General features: G+C 54.2%; 5 protein-coding genes across 5 annotated transcripts; 2 read left to right on the top strand and 3 right to left on the bottom strand.

Moving 5' to 3' along the window:
* Positions 1-1,153: 1,153 nt before the first annotated feature.
* Positions 1,154-5,321, top strand: CGGC5_v000785 (Uncharacterized protein; the record flags this gene model as incomplete). Its single annotated transcript, XM_032020164.1, has 2 exons — positions 1,154-4,336; positions 4,392-5,321. The coding sequence occupies 2 exons, from the start codon at positions 1,154-1,156 to the stop codon at positions 5,319-5,321; spliced, it is 4,113 nt and encodes a 1,370-aa protein (XP_031882836.1).
* An 879-nt stretch (positions 5,322-6,200) lies between these two features.
* CGGC5_v000784 (putative cystathionine gamma-synthase) lies at positions 6,201-8,059 on the bottom strand (the record flags this gene model as incomplete). The annotated part of the gene is made up of 3 exons (XM_032020166.1): positions 6,201-6,977; positions 7,035-7,781; positions 7,877-8,059. 3 exons carry the CDS (start codon positions 8,057-8,059, stop codon positions 6,201-6,203), a joined length of 1,707 nt encoding a protein of 568 aa, XP_031882755.1.
* Positions 8,060-8,984: 925 nt separating this feature from the next.
* On the bottom strand, positions 8,985-11,420 carry vtc4 (Vacuolar transporter chaperone 4; the record flags this gene model as incomplete). Its single annotated transcript, XM_032020167.1, has 3 exons — positions 8,985-9,266; positions 9,320-10,918; positions 10,971-11,420. 3 exons carry the CDS (start codon positions 11,418-11,420, stop codon positions 8,985-8,987), a joined length of 2,331 nt encoding a protein of 776 aa, XP_031882754.1.
* Positions 11,421-12,338: 918 nt separating this feature from the next.
* Positions 12,339-13,650, top strand: RMT2 (Protein arginine N-methyltransferase 2; the record flags this gene model as incomplete). The annotated part of the gene is made up of 2 exons (XM_032020168.1): positions 12,339-13,563; positions 13,616-13,650. The coding sequence occupies 2 exons, from the start codon at positions 12,339-12,341 to the stop codon at positions 13,648-13,650; spliced, it is 1,260 nt and encodes a 419-aa protein (XP_031882899.1).
* A 151-nt stretch (positions 13,651-13,801) lies between these two features.
* hxkA-1 (Hexokinase) lies at positions 13,802-16,391 on the bottom strand (the record flags this gene model as incomplete). Its single annotated transcript, XM_032020170.1, has 6 exons — positions 13,802-14,225; positions 14,277-14,731; positions 14,784-15,194; positions 15,255-15,280; positions 15,337-15,459; positions 16,352-16,391. 6 exons carry the CDS (start codon positions 16,389-16,391, stop codon positions 13,802-13,804), a joined length of 1,479 nt encoding a protein of 492 aa, XP_031882757.1.
* Positions 16,392-17,565: the final 1,174 nt, after the last annotated feature.

Below are 17,565 nucleotides of genomic sequence, written 5' to 3'. Positions count from 1 at the left end.
AGCCAGTCAGCAGCTGCCATTCAAGACATCATGATGAGATGCTGTTCGAGTATCTCTAGTTGGAGACACATGTCGTGTAATTGGGTGTCATCAATCAGGGGAATGGAGGTGGCTTCTTGGTGAAAAGAAAAGCCCTGTTGAAACAGACCTCGAAAGGAACGCATCCTCCCCCTTGGGCAGTCGATCGAGGTGATTCACCAACGAAACCTTTGCTGCTTTTTGCCTTTGCCTTTGCCTTTTGCCCTTGGTCATCGTCTTCGCCGCATGGCTCCCTTGAGATGTCAGGGCCAGGCCGTGTAGATCCATTGGCAGAGGCACCACTGAGCAGCTCCCGTCCCGGGCTGGCCCTACCTACACTTGAAAGAAAGAGAACGTCGTATCGTCAGGCCAGAGCTGCAGTGGCCTGTGATGCCCCCCTCCCCTCCATCTCAGTGTGCCCATAGCCCGGTCCCGTCAGGCATCATCGATACCCGATACATGCTAATTAGAGGGAAAGAGGAGTGAGCTCTGGTCGAGAAGCACATCGTATGGAACCTGACTCTGCGGCCCTCAGGCGCTGTGGCCCAGTCAAGCCCAGTGGCCACCCTACAGAAATACCTTCGACTGGGGCAGCTTAGCGCCGCGCAGGGCCGCAGGTACCACCGTGCCACCTTTTCCTGAAAAGTACAAGGGGTCCCGGCAGTCACCACAATCCCCTTTTCTGCCAATGACGTGTGTCACCTGCTGGCCAAACATCAACCCCAAACCTACAGAGGGTCCCCGAGCGGTTGCTTGACCGTACAACACCACCACCGATCCTCCACCTCCACGGCCGCCCTCTACGACTTCAAGTCGTCCACCTCCTTTCTGACGAGAGACCGGCCAACTCGTTTCGCCTCCGCTGACCCAGACTGCTTCTTTGACAACTAGCCGAGCCGCGGTCTACCACGACACACGACGAGTTTACCACGGCCACGATCTCGACGACTGCCCACCGCTCCCCATCGACTGCCTTGCCCCCAGTACCTCAAGTCAAGGTACTATACCTGGGCCTTGCACACCTGGCCATACTGCGCAGGTTCGAGAATGACTACTCTTTCGACATAATCGCTCTCTCGATACCGTCGTATACATCCGATCGTCGAATCCCCGCTTTTACGCACCCCTTGCGACCATGTCGTCCGCTTCTAGGAGCTCGTGGATGCCAAACCGTGGTCTGAGTAGCAACCGCCTGAGCACCAGACCAAGAGGATTCTCCAGAGGAGCTGCTGTCGTCAGCCACGATGATGCATACACATTTGCCCTACGTGTCGCCTACCTCAACTATCTTCTGCAACCGAGACAGAAGCGAAAGCAATATGTGCCCGCACCAAAACCTGCCCAGCGTTCTCATACGAGCGTCACAGAGCTTGTTGGCCAGTTCGTCTCCGGCGGCTCCAACAGCATCAAGCTCCCGCATGGCTTCCAAAAACCTCTTGAGAAGAGAATTAAGAACGTTCTCACCGGAAAGGAGCCGATGCAGGGTTTCAACGATGCAGCTCTCAAGCGCAGCTTCGCCGAAGCCTACACAGCCTTCACCGAGAAGAACTTTCAAAAGTCTGTCGAGAAGGATCGCAAGCTGGAGCCATATGTCCTCATGTTCTACTCTTCCGCCACCAAAGCAAACCAAAAGCACGCCGCGTTAACCTCGGCAGCTGACGATTCGTGGAAGGAAGTGGCCGACAGACATATGGCCATGTTTATTCGACTGGTGGCGCAAACGCTGCGCGATCAGGGGCATGACAGAGACAGACCCGAGTTGATGAGCCGACTGCACACGCTGGAGAATAAGCTGCTTACTAGGGATCAGAACCTTTCCATTGACGCCAGCCAGGACGGAGGCACTACGATCGAGGTCATCGTCCCCTTGAGCTACGACGTGAAAGATATGCCACTGGTTCTAACGGTAGCTCGCATATTTGGCCGCCTGAACTCCGAAGTCCAGACCGATATCGATGCCAACCGCCAAGTCTGGACTGAGGAATCTGCTTTGAAGGACGTAAAAGCGTATCAACAGCGTCTCGCCTCTGACGCTCCTGGCGCTCTCAGAAGCGAGGACTTTGACCTCGAAGACGCTTTTCAAGAGTGGAAGGGATCCGAGGCACCACATCTGTCACAGATCATCCTCGATATCTTGACAGTACGGCCCGAACTTGCTAAGACGTCATCAGGAGCTGATAAGCCTCTCCCTGGGCGACCCATGTCCATGTTTGGCAACCAGCAGGCGTACTCCGAAATCAGCAAGGCGATCTCTAGCCCCGATGGGTCCATTCTCAACTTCGACAGCTCCCTCGGCCTCGGTTCTTTGGGGCTCGAAGACCCCAACGAGAGCTTTGAGGAGGCTGTCTACACGTTTATTCCCCCAGACGCAAGAGCGTTTTACAAGGCCATACTACAGGTGTGCATGACATATGATCAATTACATGCAGATCCTGCTGCCGAATGGACGCCCATTTCTAAACAGTCGACCGACCTACTCATCGAAATTTGCGTCTACTGGCGCATTCCACAATTCTCGAGACTGGTTTGCTTCGTTGAAGCGTCTGCCAAGAAGTTTTTAGACAGAGAAATTGGTGCGGATGAGCTATCTGTCGCCATGGAATACGTCAAGTCTTCTTCGCCCGAAGTGAAGAAGCCCCCACATCTTCATCAGTACAACCTCGGACTGGCTTCGATCGATCAGAGTCGCTGGACAATGCACGATTTTGCCATCTACCAGCAAACATTGAATGCGCTCTATGATGCTCTCCTACGAGATCTCTACGATCTCATGATTCGATGCTACGAGTCCAAGCCGCCACCAATTGTATCAGTGATGATGCTTCTTGAGGAACACATTCTGCAGGATCCTGCGTTTTCTCCGAAACCAGAACAGACTCGGGAATTCGCCAACCATCTTACGGAGGGCTTGAAGCGTGCCGCTACAGAGGTTTATAACGCCTTTGTACACGACAAACTCCCCAATCATGCTTCCGAATGGGAATTTACACATGTTGTCGAACTTGGCCGGGCTGTGACCAAGCTTTCTGACAAGATCAAGAAGCGGTACAAGAACATTCCCGACATCATGGGCGTTCAGCCTTGGCAAGTCTTAGTCGAAGTCATGTTTCCAAGTTTCGAGCGAGACGCACAACACATCATCGAACGAACCATTGCCGTTGCGAAGGAGAAGGGTGTGGAAATCAACATGCAAGATGGTTTTGATCTCTACAAAGAGCTAGTCTCATTGAGACAAACTCACCACGCTGCTCTACCAGACAAGCCGTTCGAGTTTCAGATTGAGGAGCTCCTTGTGGACTTCGTTTGGAGATGGGTGCGCAACGCTGAGACTATGATGGTTGACTTCGTGGGCAACGCCATCAACATAGACGATTTTGAAGTTCGCAAACGGAGTCCCGACGATATTCCCAGCGACGCCGAGCGCCACAGTCTGTCCATCATTGACATGTTCATGTTCTTCAGGCAGACCACGGAACAGGTGTATCAGCTCGAGTGGGATAGTGATGTTCACCACGCCCGATTCATGACTGCCCTTGCTCGTTCTTTTGCAGCTGGAATAGGGCAGTACTGTGAAGAAGTTGAGAAGATGTTCGCCAAGGAGATGGATCGGCCGACTGCCCAGGACGAAGCGGCGGCCAACAAGACAACCCAAGAAATGTTCAAGCAATACGCTCAGATTGCTCGGGATGCTTGGAACAGCAAGGAGGCGCCCGAGCCTTTCCAGTTCTACCCGCAGTCATTTGTCAAGCTAAACAATATCGAATACGCCATGCAGGAGTTGGATAAACTAGAAAAGAGCATGAATGTTGATGCATGCGCTGATGTTTTGCGGAGGGCGGAAGGTGCTAAGCAGCAATCAAGACGACCTAACAAGTACGTCTTTACAATCAAGGTCGTCGAAGCCGAAGACCTGAAGGCATGCGACCCTGGTGGTTACAGTGATCCTTACGTGGTGCTTGGGGACGAGTACCAGAAGCGTCTCTACAAGACGCGGATCGTGTACAGGAACTTGAACCCACGATGGGACGAATCGGTCGATATCACCGTATCGGGTCCTCTCAACGTCATCGCCACCATATGGGACTACGACACCTTTGGTGACCACGACTTTGTTGGTCGTACATCACTAAAGCTTGATCCTATTCACTTTAGTGATTACCTGCCACGAGAATACTGGTTGGATTTGGATACGCAAGGCAGAGTTCTATTGCGTGTCAGCATGGAAGGCGAGCGAGACGACATCCAGTTCTACTTCGGAAAGGCCTTCAGACATCTCAAGCGAACGGAACGAGATATGGTTCGCAAGATCACGGATAAGGTAAGCAAGCAAATGCATATCGCTGACGAAGAAGAGACTGCTAACCCCCGATTAGCTCCGAGCTCAGATCAGCGCCACCATATCCCATGAGACTTTGCGAAGTCTACTAAAGGGTAACGGAATCGGATCTTCCGTGACTGCCTTATGGAAAAAGCGAGCATCCACGATGCCCGTTGTCACTACCCAAGCCGACATCGAGAGCGCCTTGCAACCTCTCTTCCACTACTTTGATCAGAACTTCGCCATTATGAAAGAGACGCTAACGGATGCCACAATGTTGGCGGTCATGACACGCCTCTGGAAGGAAGTCCTCATGGCGGTTGAGAGCCTTCTGGTACCCCCTCTCTCAGAAAAGCCCTCGTCACAAAGACCATTGTCACAGAAAGAATCGGACATCGTTTACAGGTGGTTGGAGATGCTTTTCGACTTTTTCAATGCCAAGGACGAAAGTGGCGAGCAGCTGGGTGTGCCGCAGGAGGTGCTGAGGTCACCCAAGTGGCATGAGCTGGCGGCTTTGAATTTCTTCTATTTCGAGGAAACACAGAATCTCATTCGAGAGTCGGAGCGTATGGCTGCCGCCAACGCTCAGCGGGCGCAGCAGATGTTGCTACAGGAAAAGCACGAGAACCGATTGTCCGCACCGGCGACTTTCGGTCCAACCTTCAGCGGCGGTCCCGGCTCTTTTGCTAGCATGGGCACGATCCGTCGCGGCAAGTCCATCATGATGAGCCGAAATCTGGGAACGATGCGGCGGGCCAAGGAGGAGAAGCGCAAAGAGGCCCAGGCGGATCCCAGCGACGATATGATTCTTCGTATTCTCCGCATGAGGCCGGAGGCGGCTCCGTACCTTCGCGAAAGACACAGACAAAAGGAGCGACAGGCGGCCGCCGCCGCTGCAGCACTTATCGTCAAGAACAGCGTAAACCAAGGGTGGAACTCGGGTGGTGCGGGCGCGTACGGCCGCAACAACCTCCCCCGGAGGTGAGGAAGGTGAAGATTATGAGCTCGATGTTTTCTTGTTGAACGGAGGCGGCGTTGGCTTCCTCGGTCTTCAATTTTTTGGCTTTTGCGTGCGTTGTTTGCTCGTTGTAGAAGGAGATGGATGGAACATTTCGATACCAGAGGCCGAGAGAGCAGAACGAATGGTTGACGGGATGGGACGCAGCAACGGCTTTTTTGATATCTCTTTTTCTTTTCCTTCTGCAAACAAATCTTTGGTAGCGGTCCAAGGAATCATGACAAGATGTAGATACCCTCGCTACGATTCTTAATATCCCACCACCCCCCTTGACCGACGGCGGCGCCTTTGTTTACGGAGACTTGGGGTTCATGGTTTTTGCGTTCTCTCTTGGTTGGCATTAGATTGCAGTTGGTAGCAGTTGGAGAAATACGACACCATACCGTACGATTGTGCTTTCTATTGCCTGTGATTGTCTTTGTGCGGGTGCGGCTTGTATAGTGTCGTTTGTCCAGGAATTGCTGGTTAGATGGGGGTTTAGCTGTAGAACTGAGGAATTGCGGTTACCCAAGGGGGAGAGTCATCGATTCATCAGCATAACGTGTCCGACGGCAACAAAAACAGGACACAAGTGCTACTGCTATTGCTGGTTGGGTCACAAACTGGGAAGGGTTAACCACTACAGCCAGGCAGGGACAAGCACAAGCAAGAGGGGAATTGCCCTGACATGTACGTTTGCTCCAAATTGGATGGTTCATCTCGAATAAGGCGAGTTTTGTAGCTTCGTGATTTGATGACAATTTTTTTTTTCACAGCCAAATACAGCTAGCTATATGTGCGCCGAAGAGATTGAGAGCTAGGGGTTCGATTAAGCCGCGACGGCGACTTTGACTTGAGTTCCCATTTCTATGAAGCAACACCAGTACCAGCCACCGCCTCGACCGTCGTAGGCGCCTGCAACCGCTGCTGCTTGACTTCATTAGCGGCCACGAGCGCGTCGTCGAGTGTGTCCAGGAGATCTTGCACGTCCTCCAGCCCTGCCGATATCCGTATCGTCTCCTCCAAAATACCGTACGAACGATGGTACGCCGCCTCGTCGGCGTCCTTGCCGAATGCAAGAGTGTTGTAGCAGAAGCTGAGCGTGCGGTGAGCGCCCAAATGGGGACCCGGATAGAAGACGAGGCGGTCGTAAAATGCTTTTGCCGTATCGACGGACTCAAAGTCGATGCTGAGCAAGCAGCCCGCGCCTGGCTCCTCGAGTTCAGGGGTTGGCCGCCTAAGGTAAGATTTGTAAATATCATAGTCTGGGAGACACGTTGGGTACAGAAGTTTGGATACTGGCGAGGAAGTGTCTTCAGCCAGGCGCTGGAGGTGGGCGGCCATGGCCGCGGCGTTGCGGTTGAGGATCGCAGTGCGGGCGAGGTAGTCGTCTGAATTAGACAGGAGGACTTCAGCATCAGCGGTAAAGAGTTCGTTGTGGAAAGTTTTGGCCCAGTGAGAGGAGAGGTCGTCGTAGTGTGGCGAGAGAGGGTTCAAGACGACGCTACCTCCCATGACGTTGGCGTACCCGGAGAATGTCTTCGTCAGTGATGAGACGAGGATGTCTGACAGTGCGATAACGTCAATGTTGGCGAAGGACCCGACTGTATCGTCGAGGACGAGAACGAAGTTATGCTTCTCAGACTATTGCCGGTGTTAGCTATGCGACGTTGGTCAACGGAGATGCAAAATCAGACTGACCAGCTTCTTCAGACGAGCAAGATCAATGCTCGCCAGCAAAGGGTTGCTAGGGAACTCGGTGAGAACGTAGCTCACATCCTTTCCAACGGCGGCCTGTTCATCCAACCACGCCTCAAAGATGTCTATGCCCTTGGGATCAACGGGACCGAAATGCTTATAGCCATGGGGCGAGTTTTCTTGAATGTAGTGAACAGTACTGTGAAACACGATGCCCAGAATCGCTACACTGCCAGGACGATACTGAAGTAGCGCATGGTGGGTACTGAAAATCGCAGCCATGCCCGTCTGGTACAAGAACACATCCTTGCTCTGGACTTTGATCTTCTCTGGCTCGATGGCAGCTCTGTGCAGAAGCCCCGTAATGCGCTCCTTGAGCTTGCCGTGGGCCTCTCCCTCCGAAAGGTACTCTGTGGGAGGCACCGTCGAACGGTCGGGTAAGTCGACTTCGGTCAACGAGTCAATGTTCTTGTGCAAGTACTCTGCGAGACGGATGGAAACACCGATACCGGGATTCTGCCAGGCTCCAATGACACCAGGCGTCTTCGCGGCGGGGAACGTCGCAAGGTAGATGCGCACACCTCCAATGTCGACGCAGCGATGTCCGAGGTCACTTTCCGCCAAGACCTTCTCCTTGCGATTAGGATGGGTAGAGTGAGCGCGGACAGCATCTAGAGACTGGGGCGAAGTGAAGTAAAGGGCTCCGTGACCCTCTGGTGTCTGTATTTTGGCGCAGATAGCTCTGAGTGTCTGGACGGATGTGCGTCAGCGAATCTATGGTTCAGCCACATGATACGGACGGAATCTCGATGTTGATTGTACGTGTTAGTATGGAAAGTGCTGACCTCGCCGACGGGGCCGAAAGGCCCAAATCTTGGATATATGTGAACGACTCGCTTCATGATGTTTGGATCGCCTTCACGGAAGGCAATGGCGGAATCCCAACCCGGTGCGTAGGTTGTGATGCCATATTGAGAATCTGGAGGCACGCAGCGGCCGAATTCTGACGCTGGTTTGAGCACAGGCATGATGCGTCGTTATAATATTCCTTGACGGAAATGAAGATCCAACTGTGGTTGGGGAAAAGAACGAGTTCAAGCAGATATAAGAGTTGGAAGCTGAGAACTCCAACAGCTGAGCGGGGGCTGACACGACCACAAGTTCGGAAAGATGAACGCCACGAAGATACCTACCTATGGAGTGGACTTAACAGTCTAAATCCATCGGCCCTGCGATATCGTCCAGCCAAAGAGGGGCTCGGTAGGCAGCAAGTAAGACATACCCACCGCCCCTAGGGAGGCAAATGGAAGCTGCGAAGCTGCCTTTAGCCGCCTGCACCTCCATGTGTCTCGATCTCCACCAGCCATTGTCAACAACCTGAGATGTCGGGGTTGTGGGGCGGTGTTCCCATCTGAGCTACAAAAGAACGACTATACTGAGCAGGGTATTTTCCCACAGCACACCAATGGGTGAAAAAGGATTGGGTTAGGTAGACAAACAAGGTTGCATGTCATTCGCAACGTCGGATTCGAGCTACCAGAAGCTTGGGTTGCTCACGTCAGCATGGAATGTCGAATCCTACGGGGCGCGACAGCAGAGCTCAAAACGGCAAGAAGTGCTGGCAAGAACGTATATCATTGGAGCGATGAGACCTCGCAGGATTGGAAGCAAAGCGCGCATCTGCGCAAGCTTTATGTCAACGCATAAGCTTGGGGAGAGGGCAACGCGACCATTCGGTTAGCGACTTATCTTGAACCATTTGATCCGTCCATTTTTGTCTACTTTCTCTTCTTAGGTACAGATATATCCAATACTCATTGATATGGCACCAAAATGCATCACAACAAACGAAACAGGGTTGACAAAACCACCAATGCTGATCGACCATAGAGCACTCGCTTCATACTACAAGATACAAGGAAACTATTTTCCGGGAGATAAAAACACAAAGCCTCACCAGTACTGACGTTCTCTACCCTCAAAAGCAAAGTTCAGTACCACGGCGATGAACAACGCACCGCAAAGCGCGCTGGGACCCCAACGGTCGTAGAATTTGGCCGCTCTCCTGGTACGGATTGCCTGGCTTCTGTACAGGTAGATTGCGACAGAGTAGCAGAGCGACAGAATGGCCAGCAAAGTGAAGACTCCGGCCACGATGAACGAGGCACTGGTAGGCTTGGAGCCGAAGTTGAGCAGCGTGACGGCGACAGTGCCGACGTAGATTGAGAATTCGAGCTAGATGATCAAGTCAGCAGCAATTCTGATGTCAGATTCTTATGGCAACTTACCCAGCCTAGGAAGGTCCTTTCAGCTGCGAAGTAAACCTTGGGCTCAACGCGGACGGGGACGTAAATCTTCTTGCCCTTGGGCGCCTTGAACCTCTTAGTCTGAACAGGGCCGGTGCCGAAAAGCTGCGTGGTTGCCTCTCGCCTAGGAATCACTGAGCCACGGGGATGGGGCACAGCCCATTTCAACACATCGACAGCACCCTGCCCGAAAGCGCGGGCCTTCGTTGATGCCAAAGTCGAATAGTAAGTCCAGCCGCCAACTCTGCGCGCCTCCTCCAGAACTTCGTCCGCATCGTACTCCTCGTCCGAGTCGTACAAGAAGTCTTCGCCTTCGAGGGCATCGGTCGTTTGGTCTTCGATATCGGCCGCACCATTCCTCGCAGCTCCTTGGCGACTGGACTCACCGTTCGTGGTACCGTTGTTGCTGAGTATCAAAGCTCCCTCCTCGTCATCAGAGTCAAGGTCATCATCCTCGTCATCTGATGTTGTAGCCGTCGCCGACTGGTTTGGTCTGTGGATGCCAAAGTCGTGTGTAGCCGGCTTTCTGATATCGACATCCATCTGCGGCATCCAGAAGGGAAGCAGATTGATGCGATCAGGGAATAGGCAAGCAACACCATGGATGAACTTCGAAAACTTGGGCACGGCCTCCACAAGATGGCTGGATATCAGCTGACGCACCCATTCCGGAGGCTCCTGACCAAGTTGCGTCTGCAGCTTGACTTCGAGGACCGCATACGGGAAGCGCACGATGTCGCTTGGCGGAAGCTGCGAGAAGGGATAGTCAATACCAATATCCATGCGCCTCCAGTTGTCGCCGGAGCGATTGACGCCGTCGAGGTTGTCTTCTCGAACCATGGTGAGTTCAGTGTCCAGAGAGATACGGACACGAGCATCGGCGGGGAGCTGGAAGGCAGTGCGGTTGTAGAAGGATCGGCACACGGGCTTGTAACCCTTCTTGAGAACAGAGTATTGGACTTCCGCAGCGAGCCTCTCGTCCTCGGCAATCTGCTTCTCAGGCTTCTTGCCCTCCTTGCGCGCCTTCTCGAAGAGAGCTGCCGGCAGAAGCTCACCTCGCATGTACGAGTTGACGTTCTTCTCCTTAAGAGAGAAACGCGCCTTGACGGATTTTTCTCCTGTCCAGTCCTCACGATGGGTCTTGCGCTCAACAAAGATGTTCTCGCTCTGCATCCCACCGTACCATCTCAAACGGATAGCCTCGGCTCCCTCCGTCTTTTTCAGACGGCCCTCGTACAGGTCCCAGGCACTCGGGTTGTCGTAGTAAATGGATGTAATTGCCGAGTCCTGTGTCTCGAATTCCTTGCTGGCGTTGAAAACCAGGACGGGCAAGTGCTTCAGGATGATGAGCTTCAACTCGGTCACGTTGTCGGGGTGGACCCAGTATTTCGTCGTGTTACGAACGAAGCTTCCCTGAGAGCCACCAGCGGCGCTGTCACCCTTGACCGGGTTTCCTCTCGTCCTCACCAAGTCGTACAGCTTCGACAGCTTCACTACGGAGGCATCGTAGTTCTCCTTGTAGAAAGGCTTCGCCTTCAGTCGGGTGTCGAAAACAGGCTTGAGGTGCCAGCCAGTCATTTTCTGCGTCGCATTAGCCCAACATCCAGTTGCCGAAGTCACGGCATAAACTTACGTCGTGCTTCTTGATAATCTTATAAAACCCAGTATAGTTGAGCTGGACAAACTTGGCAAGATCATGCACATCGGCAATGATGTCGCTCAAGTCCTCCTCCAAGAGCATGAACTCCTCTTCGCTGGGGCCATCCTCGCGAGGGCCGCGCTCGATGAGACGATTGACGACGCCTCTAACCTCGCGCTCGCTCACGGCGATGCGCCTCGAAATCTCCATGGCCTTCACCTGCTGCTTGGTGTGCACCTTGTCAAGCTCGGCCTCGAGCTTCTTCACGAAGCGACCCTCATCCTCCTCGGACCACTCGCGCTTGATGCCCTTGCCTTTGCCATTGTCGGTCGAGATGACCGGGCCGGTGGCTGTTTTGAGGTCGGCCTTGAGGGCATCGTAGTCGATGTAGTACCACTGGTACTCGCGAATAATGCTCGAACGGAGCTGCTCGCCGAACTTCATGACGACGATTCCAGGACGGGCGCGCCAGGGTTCGCTGGGTGCTAGACTCGGTCGCCAAGTTCGTTCCTGTGTCTTCAGGTCGTGGACAATTAGCATGAGGAATTGTCGCGCCGAAAGGAGACCATTTTCGGAGACTAGGGACTTAAAAGTCTGTTGTCGGTGAAAGCCTTCCAACCGAACCAAGGATGGTGCCTTTTGCGTTTTGAGGCATAGGTTGACCAAGGTTCCAGGGAAACGGTGGAGTCTATCGAAAGGGATACCTTTTCGTAATGGAGATGGGGTCTCACCTATGCAGCTTTTTAGCCGTACTACCCGGATGGCGCAGAAGTAAAATGTTCCAATAGTTGGTGCGAAAGATGCGCAAGTTGAGGAACGTTCGCCTGTCGCGGTCGGGTCGCCCAGGCAAAACAAATGGGAGGCGATGGAATGGAAGCGGCCGACGGTCTACGAGACAAGCTTCCGGCAGGGGGGATTGCCTGGCCTGCAGCAGAAGTGGCTCTGACGATGGAGCCCCAAACCCAGTAAAATGCAGCTTAGACGCGGCTAGCTCCAGGCCGTCTGGGCCCAGTGCCCGCTGCTACCCAGAGCTCTTGGCAGGGGGCATTGGCCAATGGAGAACGGCAAAAGAGCACGTGCATCCCCGTACGTCACAGCGCCTTCAGTGCGAGGAAGGATTTTTTTTTTGGCCCATGGCGGGGTTGCAGCGGCGGGGGACCACCACCCGGAGCCGTCGAGAGAAAACTCGTTGCAAGGCTTGCTTTGCGCCGGCCGGCCTCCAAATTACCACGGACCGGTCCCCGCCGCACCGATCCCCGATCGAAGTCTTTTTTCAGACCCGAATCCTTCCTTCCGATCCCAGACACTCCGGTTACGGACACCGCCCTTGACTACACCCGGTCAACCCCTTACCTCGCAATCATGGCGATCGACGACTCGTTGCAAGCGCGCATCACCACCGACTGTCCGGAGGAGACCCGACAAATCCTCCTCCACGCCTGGAGCCATGATGTTTCCGAGCTAAAGAAGCTCCTCGATGCCCCTGGCAAAGCAAGCGTGCAAGACCCCACGACCGGCGAGACACCTCTCCATGCCGCGATCCGCGCATGCGGACCTGCAAAGGAGGATGGTGATATCGAGGAGGCCAAGGAGACGGTCTACGAGCTCTTCCTTAAAGGCGCCATCTGGAACGACGTCGATGCCAACAACGAGACACCAGGCTGCCTTGCTCAGCGCCTGGGCCAAAGTGAGCTCTACAAGCTCTGCGTAGAGGCTGGCGTGCGCGCCGAGCTGCTGTTCGGCTTGCTGGACGGCTACGAGGAGTTGGGCTCTCAGATGGACGAAGACGAGGAGTTGGAGGTGATCGAGGAAGCCGAAGCCATGGAGGCTGACGTTCAAGATGGTGAAGAGGCCCCCGAGCTCGTCGAGGTGGAGAAGAAGTTCGTACCGCCGACGGTCGCCGACCCGGACGTCAAATCGGAAGAGTACCTCCGCTCAAATCTGACCTACTCAGACGGCAAGCTTGTCGATGACGGCGGCAACGGCGTCATGATGGCCTGGGAGACAGAAATCATGCGCAAGAGCGTCGACGCTGTCCTCCCTGGCCTGGCTGTTGGCAAGCGGATCCTCAACGTCGGCTTCGGTATGGGCATCATCGACGCCATGTTTGCCGAGACCAAGCCCTCCAGACACCATGTCATTGAGGCGCACCCCGAGGTGCTCGAGCACATCGACAAGCCCGACTCCAAATTCGGGGCAGCGTGGGAGGCGAGTGGACCCGAGGAGGGCGCATACAAGATCCACCGCGGACGCTGGCAGGATATCGTGCCCAAGCTACTGGAGGAGGGTGAAATTTACGATGCCATCTACTTCGACACTTTCGGCGAGGACTACGGCCAGCTGAAGATGTTCTTCACGGAGTACATACCTGGCTTGATGGACGAGGCAGGCCGTTTCAGCTTCTTTAACGGCCTTGGAGCTGACCGCAAGATATGCTACGATGTTTATACCAAGGTTGTGGAGATGCACATGGCCGATGCAGGCCTGGACATCGAATGGGATGAAATGGACGTCGACATGAAGGGTCTGGAAGAGGCAGGCAAGGGCGAGTGGGAAGGTGTGAAGCGCCGGTACTGGACTTTGGACAGTAAGTTAACCCCCGACTTTACCTCACTGGTCACGTACTAACACCACTTCAGAATTCCGACTGCCGACGTGCACATTCCTGGGTTAACTCCCAGATAGGGATACTGATTGTATGAGCTATCTAAAAGCTTTGGTAAACGTAACCATATGAGCCCGTCCAGATAGGAACCGAATCAGCAAAATCCCGTCTAATCCTGTAACCTTATCGCGTTCCTTTTTCATACCGCTCCATTGGGATTTTATTTAAAGTTCTCAGGGTGCAGAATGCCGGCCATGTTGCCTTGCTGAACGCGCTTCAGGGTCAGGGCGGCAATAAGAGCGGCACCAACACCGCTGCCGTCCTCTGCAGCGAGAATCTCGACGGGGTCCTCCTCCTTGGTGCTCTTCTTGGCGGGCCAGTCGAGGATCTCGCGGAGAGCTTGGGCGCCACGAGCCTTGAAGTGAGGGTACTTGTTGAATACCGAACCGTCAGCGCCAACGTGGCAGCTCTCATAGCCCTTCTTCATGCAAATGGCGGCGACACCGCAGGCAGAGAGGCGGGCAGCACGAGTGCCGATGAGCTCAGCAAGGCGGCGGATGAGCTCCAGCTCGGGGCGAGTAGCCTTGAGGCCAAGCTTGGAGGCAAACAGATCGCTGGTCTCTTGCAAGTTCTCAAACGGGTCGCTGTAACATGTTAGTTCTTACACGCACACAGGGTGCCAGATTGTTACGTACTCCTCGATGGCGGACAGGAAAGAAGAGTCCAGGGTGTAGGCCTTGCGGAGCTTGGCGATGTCCTGGTTCTCAAAGATGTGGATGGACTTGTTGTCGTGGAGGTCAACAAGGACCAAGCGGAAGATCTCGCCGAGATAGAGGCCGGCGATCATCTTCTCGAAAGCTTGCTGGCCGGGACGAGGGGAGTCCTTGTCGATGATGATATCGTAGGGGGTGCGAGGCAGGACCCGGTGTTCGTTGTCAAAGGCACCCCACTCGCAGTTGATGGCCATGGGGGTGTCAGGGGGCAGGTTCATGTGGGCGAGCTTGGGAATGGAGCCGCAGTTCTCCATGTAGGCGGCGTTGCAACCAGTGCCGAAAATGCAGCCAATCTTCATCTTGGTGTCGGTGTAAGCCGAGGCAATCAGAGTACCGGTAGTATCGTTGATCAGAGCCGTGAGCTTGATAGGGACGTTCTAGGGACATGTTAGCACATGCGGCAAATCCAAGGACCTTTCGCGCCCTTACTCTCTTAGCCAGGGCCTCCTCAAGGAAGGGGACCACATTATGTCCCTCAACACCGTCGATGTCGAAGCCCTTGGTCCAGCGCTGAAGGATACCCTCATCGATGTAGTTCTGGGTAGCAGGGTAGGAGAAAGTGAAACCGAGGGGAATCTTCTCGTCCTTGGGATGATCGGGGTGGTGAGTGTCGACGAATTGCAGCAAGCAGTCGGCGATGTACTCCCAAAGCTCATCAGACTTTCCGGTCTTGAGCTCCTCGGGCATGCGGTACTTAGACTGAATGATGTCGAACTCGGACTTCTGGTCGGTGAGGGTGATCTCGCAGACACGGAGGTTGGTGCCGCCCATGTCGAGAGCCAGGAAGGTGCCAGTTTCATAGCCATCTGGGAAGGACATAACCCAGGTCGGGTTCATGGGCTAGTACTGTAGTCAGAAAACCATGTAGAAGCTGGCTCAGTCCTTATTGTCATGACTTACGATGCTACCGCCCTCGACACTCAGACCTATCTTCATATTAGCGGCTATTCAGATGCCGACCTTATTTACAGCTGAGACTTACCCTTGTCAAGCTCCGAGATGAAGTGCTTGCTGATAGCCTTGAGCTTCTCGGTAGGCACCGTGAACTGCTGCTCAAGCTTCTGGACCTCCGCAAGAAGGTCCTTGGGCACATCGGCCATGGAGCCTAGAATTTCACTCATGGTTAGCGATCGCAGTAGAAAGATAGGCTCCTTGGTAGGAATTGCTTGCTTTTCCGTGAGGGATTGGGATTAAAGATATCGGTATGGTGGTAGGAGCGCTCCCTTGTATGGGGCGCGATTGCCTTGTCGACCATGATGAAGGGTGAGAGGGATAAGACTAGACAAAGGTTGTGCTTGGAAATACCGCTCTCAAGCTATTTGCTCAGCCTCTGGGCACGCGACTTGTTTCGTGTGAGGGTATCACCAGTGATCGAGGAGTGAAAGCAGATGTGTAGATCTGAGCAACAAAGGGCAAACAGCAACAGACAAGCAGGGAGCGGTCAACACAAAGCAGCCAAGCAGACAGGAACGGCGCTTGCCAGCTTGTTATACCAACTGGCAGCTCTGGGGAAAGAAGAAAGCTGGGGTGAAGGTGGGGGAGTGTCTGATAAGTGAGACCGTGTCCCAGCTCAACGCTAAGTATTTGGGCACCTTTCCCAATGAAATAGGCATTGCTTGACAAGCTACCCCTTTGCCCTGGGGTATCTCCGTCGGAGTAGCTCAGCAGAGCAGCCCAGCCTTGTGGCGCACCGTGTACTCCGACCCAGGAGGCGTGGGAAACGTCAAAGTGGCAGCCAGGAATGGCATTGGGTGATGATGTAGGTGTGTGCGGGATGGGGATAGGAGGATGAGGCGTTGAGGAGGCCGGGAGGGTGTGACGCCTGCATGAGTTGCGTGGTGTGGGAGCGGTACAATTGCCAGCACTTTCGATAGTAGGGTGTCTCGAGCATTGTCTCAATCAAAGACCAGGGTCCGATGGCTCCGTTCCCTCCATCTCGAATGTTCGGACAGTCGATCCGGGGAAAACAATGGAAGAAATCGTGAGTTTGAACTTACCCTTCCTAGAGGGCGGGACCTTGGGACCAAGACCAACCATTTTGACCGGTAGCTCTGGAAAATGGCGGGGTAAAGATGGTGAGGGGTCGAATTTAGGTTGTAGGTGGTGAAAGAGGCAACGGGGATGTAGGTCGATTCAAATGTGAAGTGAAATGCTCGAGGACGACAAATCCGTGGTGTTGCTGTATAGGTGGGCGGTCAAGCAGTTCGTGGTGGTGAGAGATACCGACTGCTGTGACGTTGAGGAAAGGGCGAAGGTGCGTGGATCAGATGACTGAAGGTAAGAGGTCGGCCGTACGAATAGAGCTTCTTGAGTGGGCTCAGGAAGGTGCAGCGTGGAGGGGTCCTGCGCGGATTGGAAGCAAGGCGTCTCACAGGGGACCTTGACCAGACCTCATTTTTAGCACACACTGTAGACTGCACGCTCCTGCACAATCTGTGGCCCCTGCCTTTCTCTTGGTCTTGGGTCGAGTCCTGATCCCCGAAACCGCTGAGGTAGAAAATCAGCACACCTTGAATCGCCAAAGCTGTGACTGAACGGGGCCAATTGGCAGCTTTCAGACATGCGATTTTTTTTCTCACTCATCGTCTGTCCCACTAGGTGCCGCGGAGCAGAGCCGTCAAGCCCCGTCCAGTGGTTATTACGAGATTTGCAGCGGCCTTACTCAGCTGGGATGCGCCCCGGAACGCCGTAGCGATAGCGGTCTGTTGTGGACCGGGTTGCTTTCTAGGGCTAAACTGAACTTAATTGTTCTGAGCCTTTGCTAGGTAGGGGTATGTTGAGCCTCCGAGACATGCTTCAATAAGGTCAATTATACGTGTTCGGTGGGCTTGAAGACCTGTGCCTATGCCCGGGTCAGACGGTATCTTGGATGAACTCTAGCATCTCCAGGATCTTGGATAGGGTGCCTGACACAACACCCATCCCAAACTCCGGAGCTCTCGGTGTGTGACGTGGAGCAAATCGCAGCTCAACCACAGCGCAGAGAGAAGCTGTTTGCCCCACCAATACCCGAAGCCAATCGTCATTGGAAAAGCAGGTGCCCCGCAACGCCAAGCGAGAAGCATGCTGAAGTGTCAGAAAATGTCGTTGAGGTGGACGGCCAAAGTGTGGCTGGAGCTATGCTCTCTAGCCTCAGATTAGAGACGCTGGCCGCGTGGCCTGCCCCCGGAAATGTGGCAGGTGCCAGAGGACGGGCCTGACCTGACTGGCG

This window comes from Colletotrichum fructicola (assembly GCF_000319635.2).
Source record: "Colletotrichum fructicola Nara gc5 chromosome Unknown KSG_Nara_v1_contig01, whole genome shotgun sequence".
NCBI lineage: Eukaryota > Fungi > Ascomycota > Sordariomycetes > Glomerellales > Glomerellaceae > Colletotrichum > Colletotrichum fructicola.
This window is presented reverse-complemented; position numbering and strand designations above follow the sequence as displayed.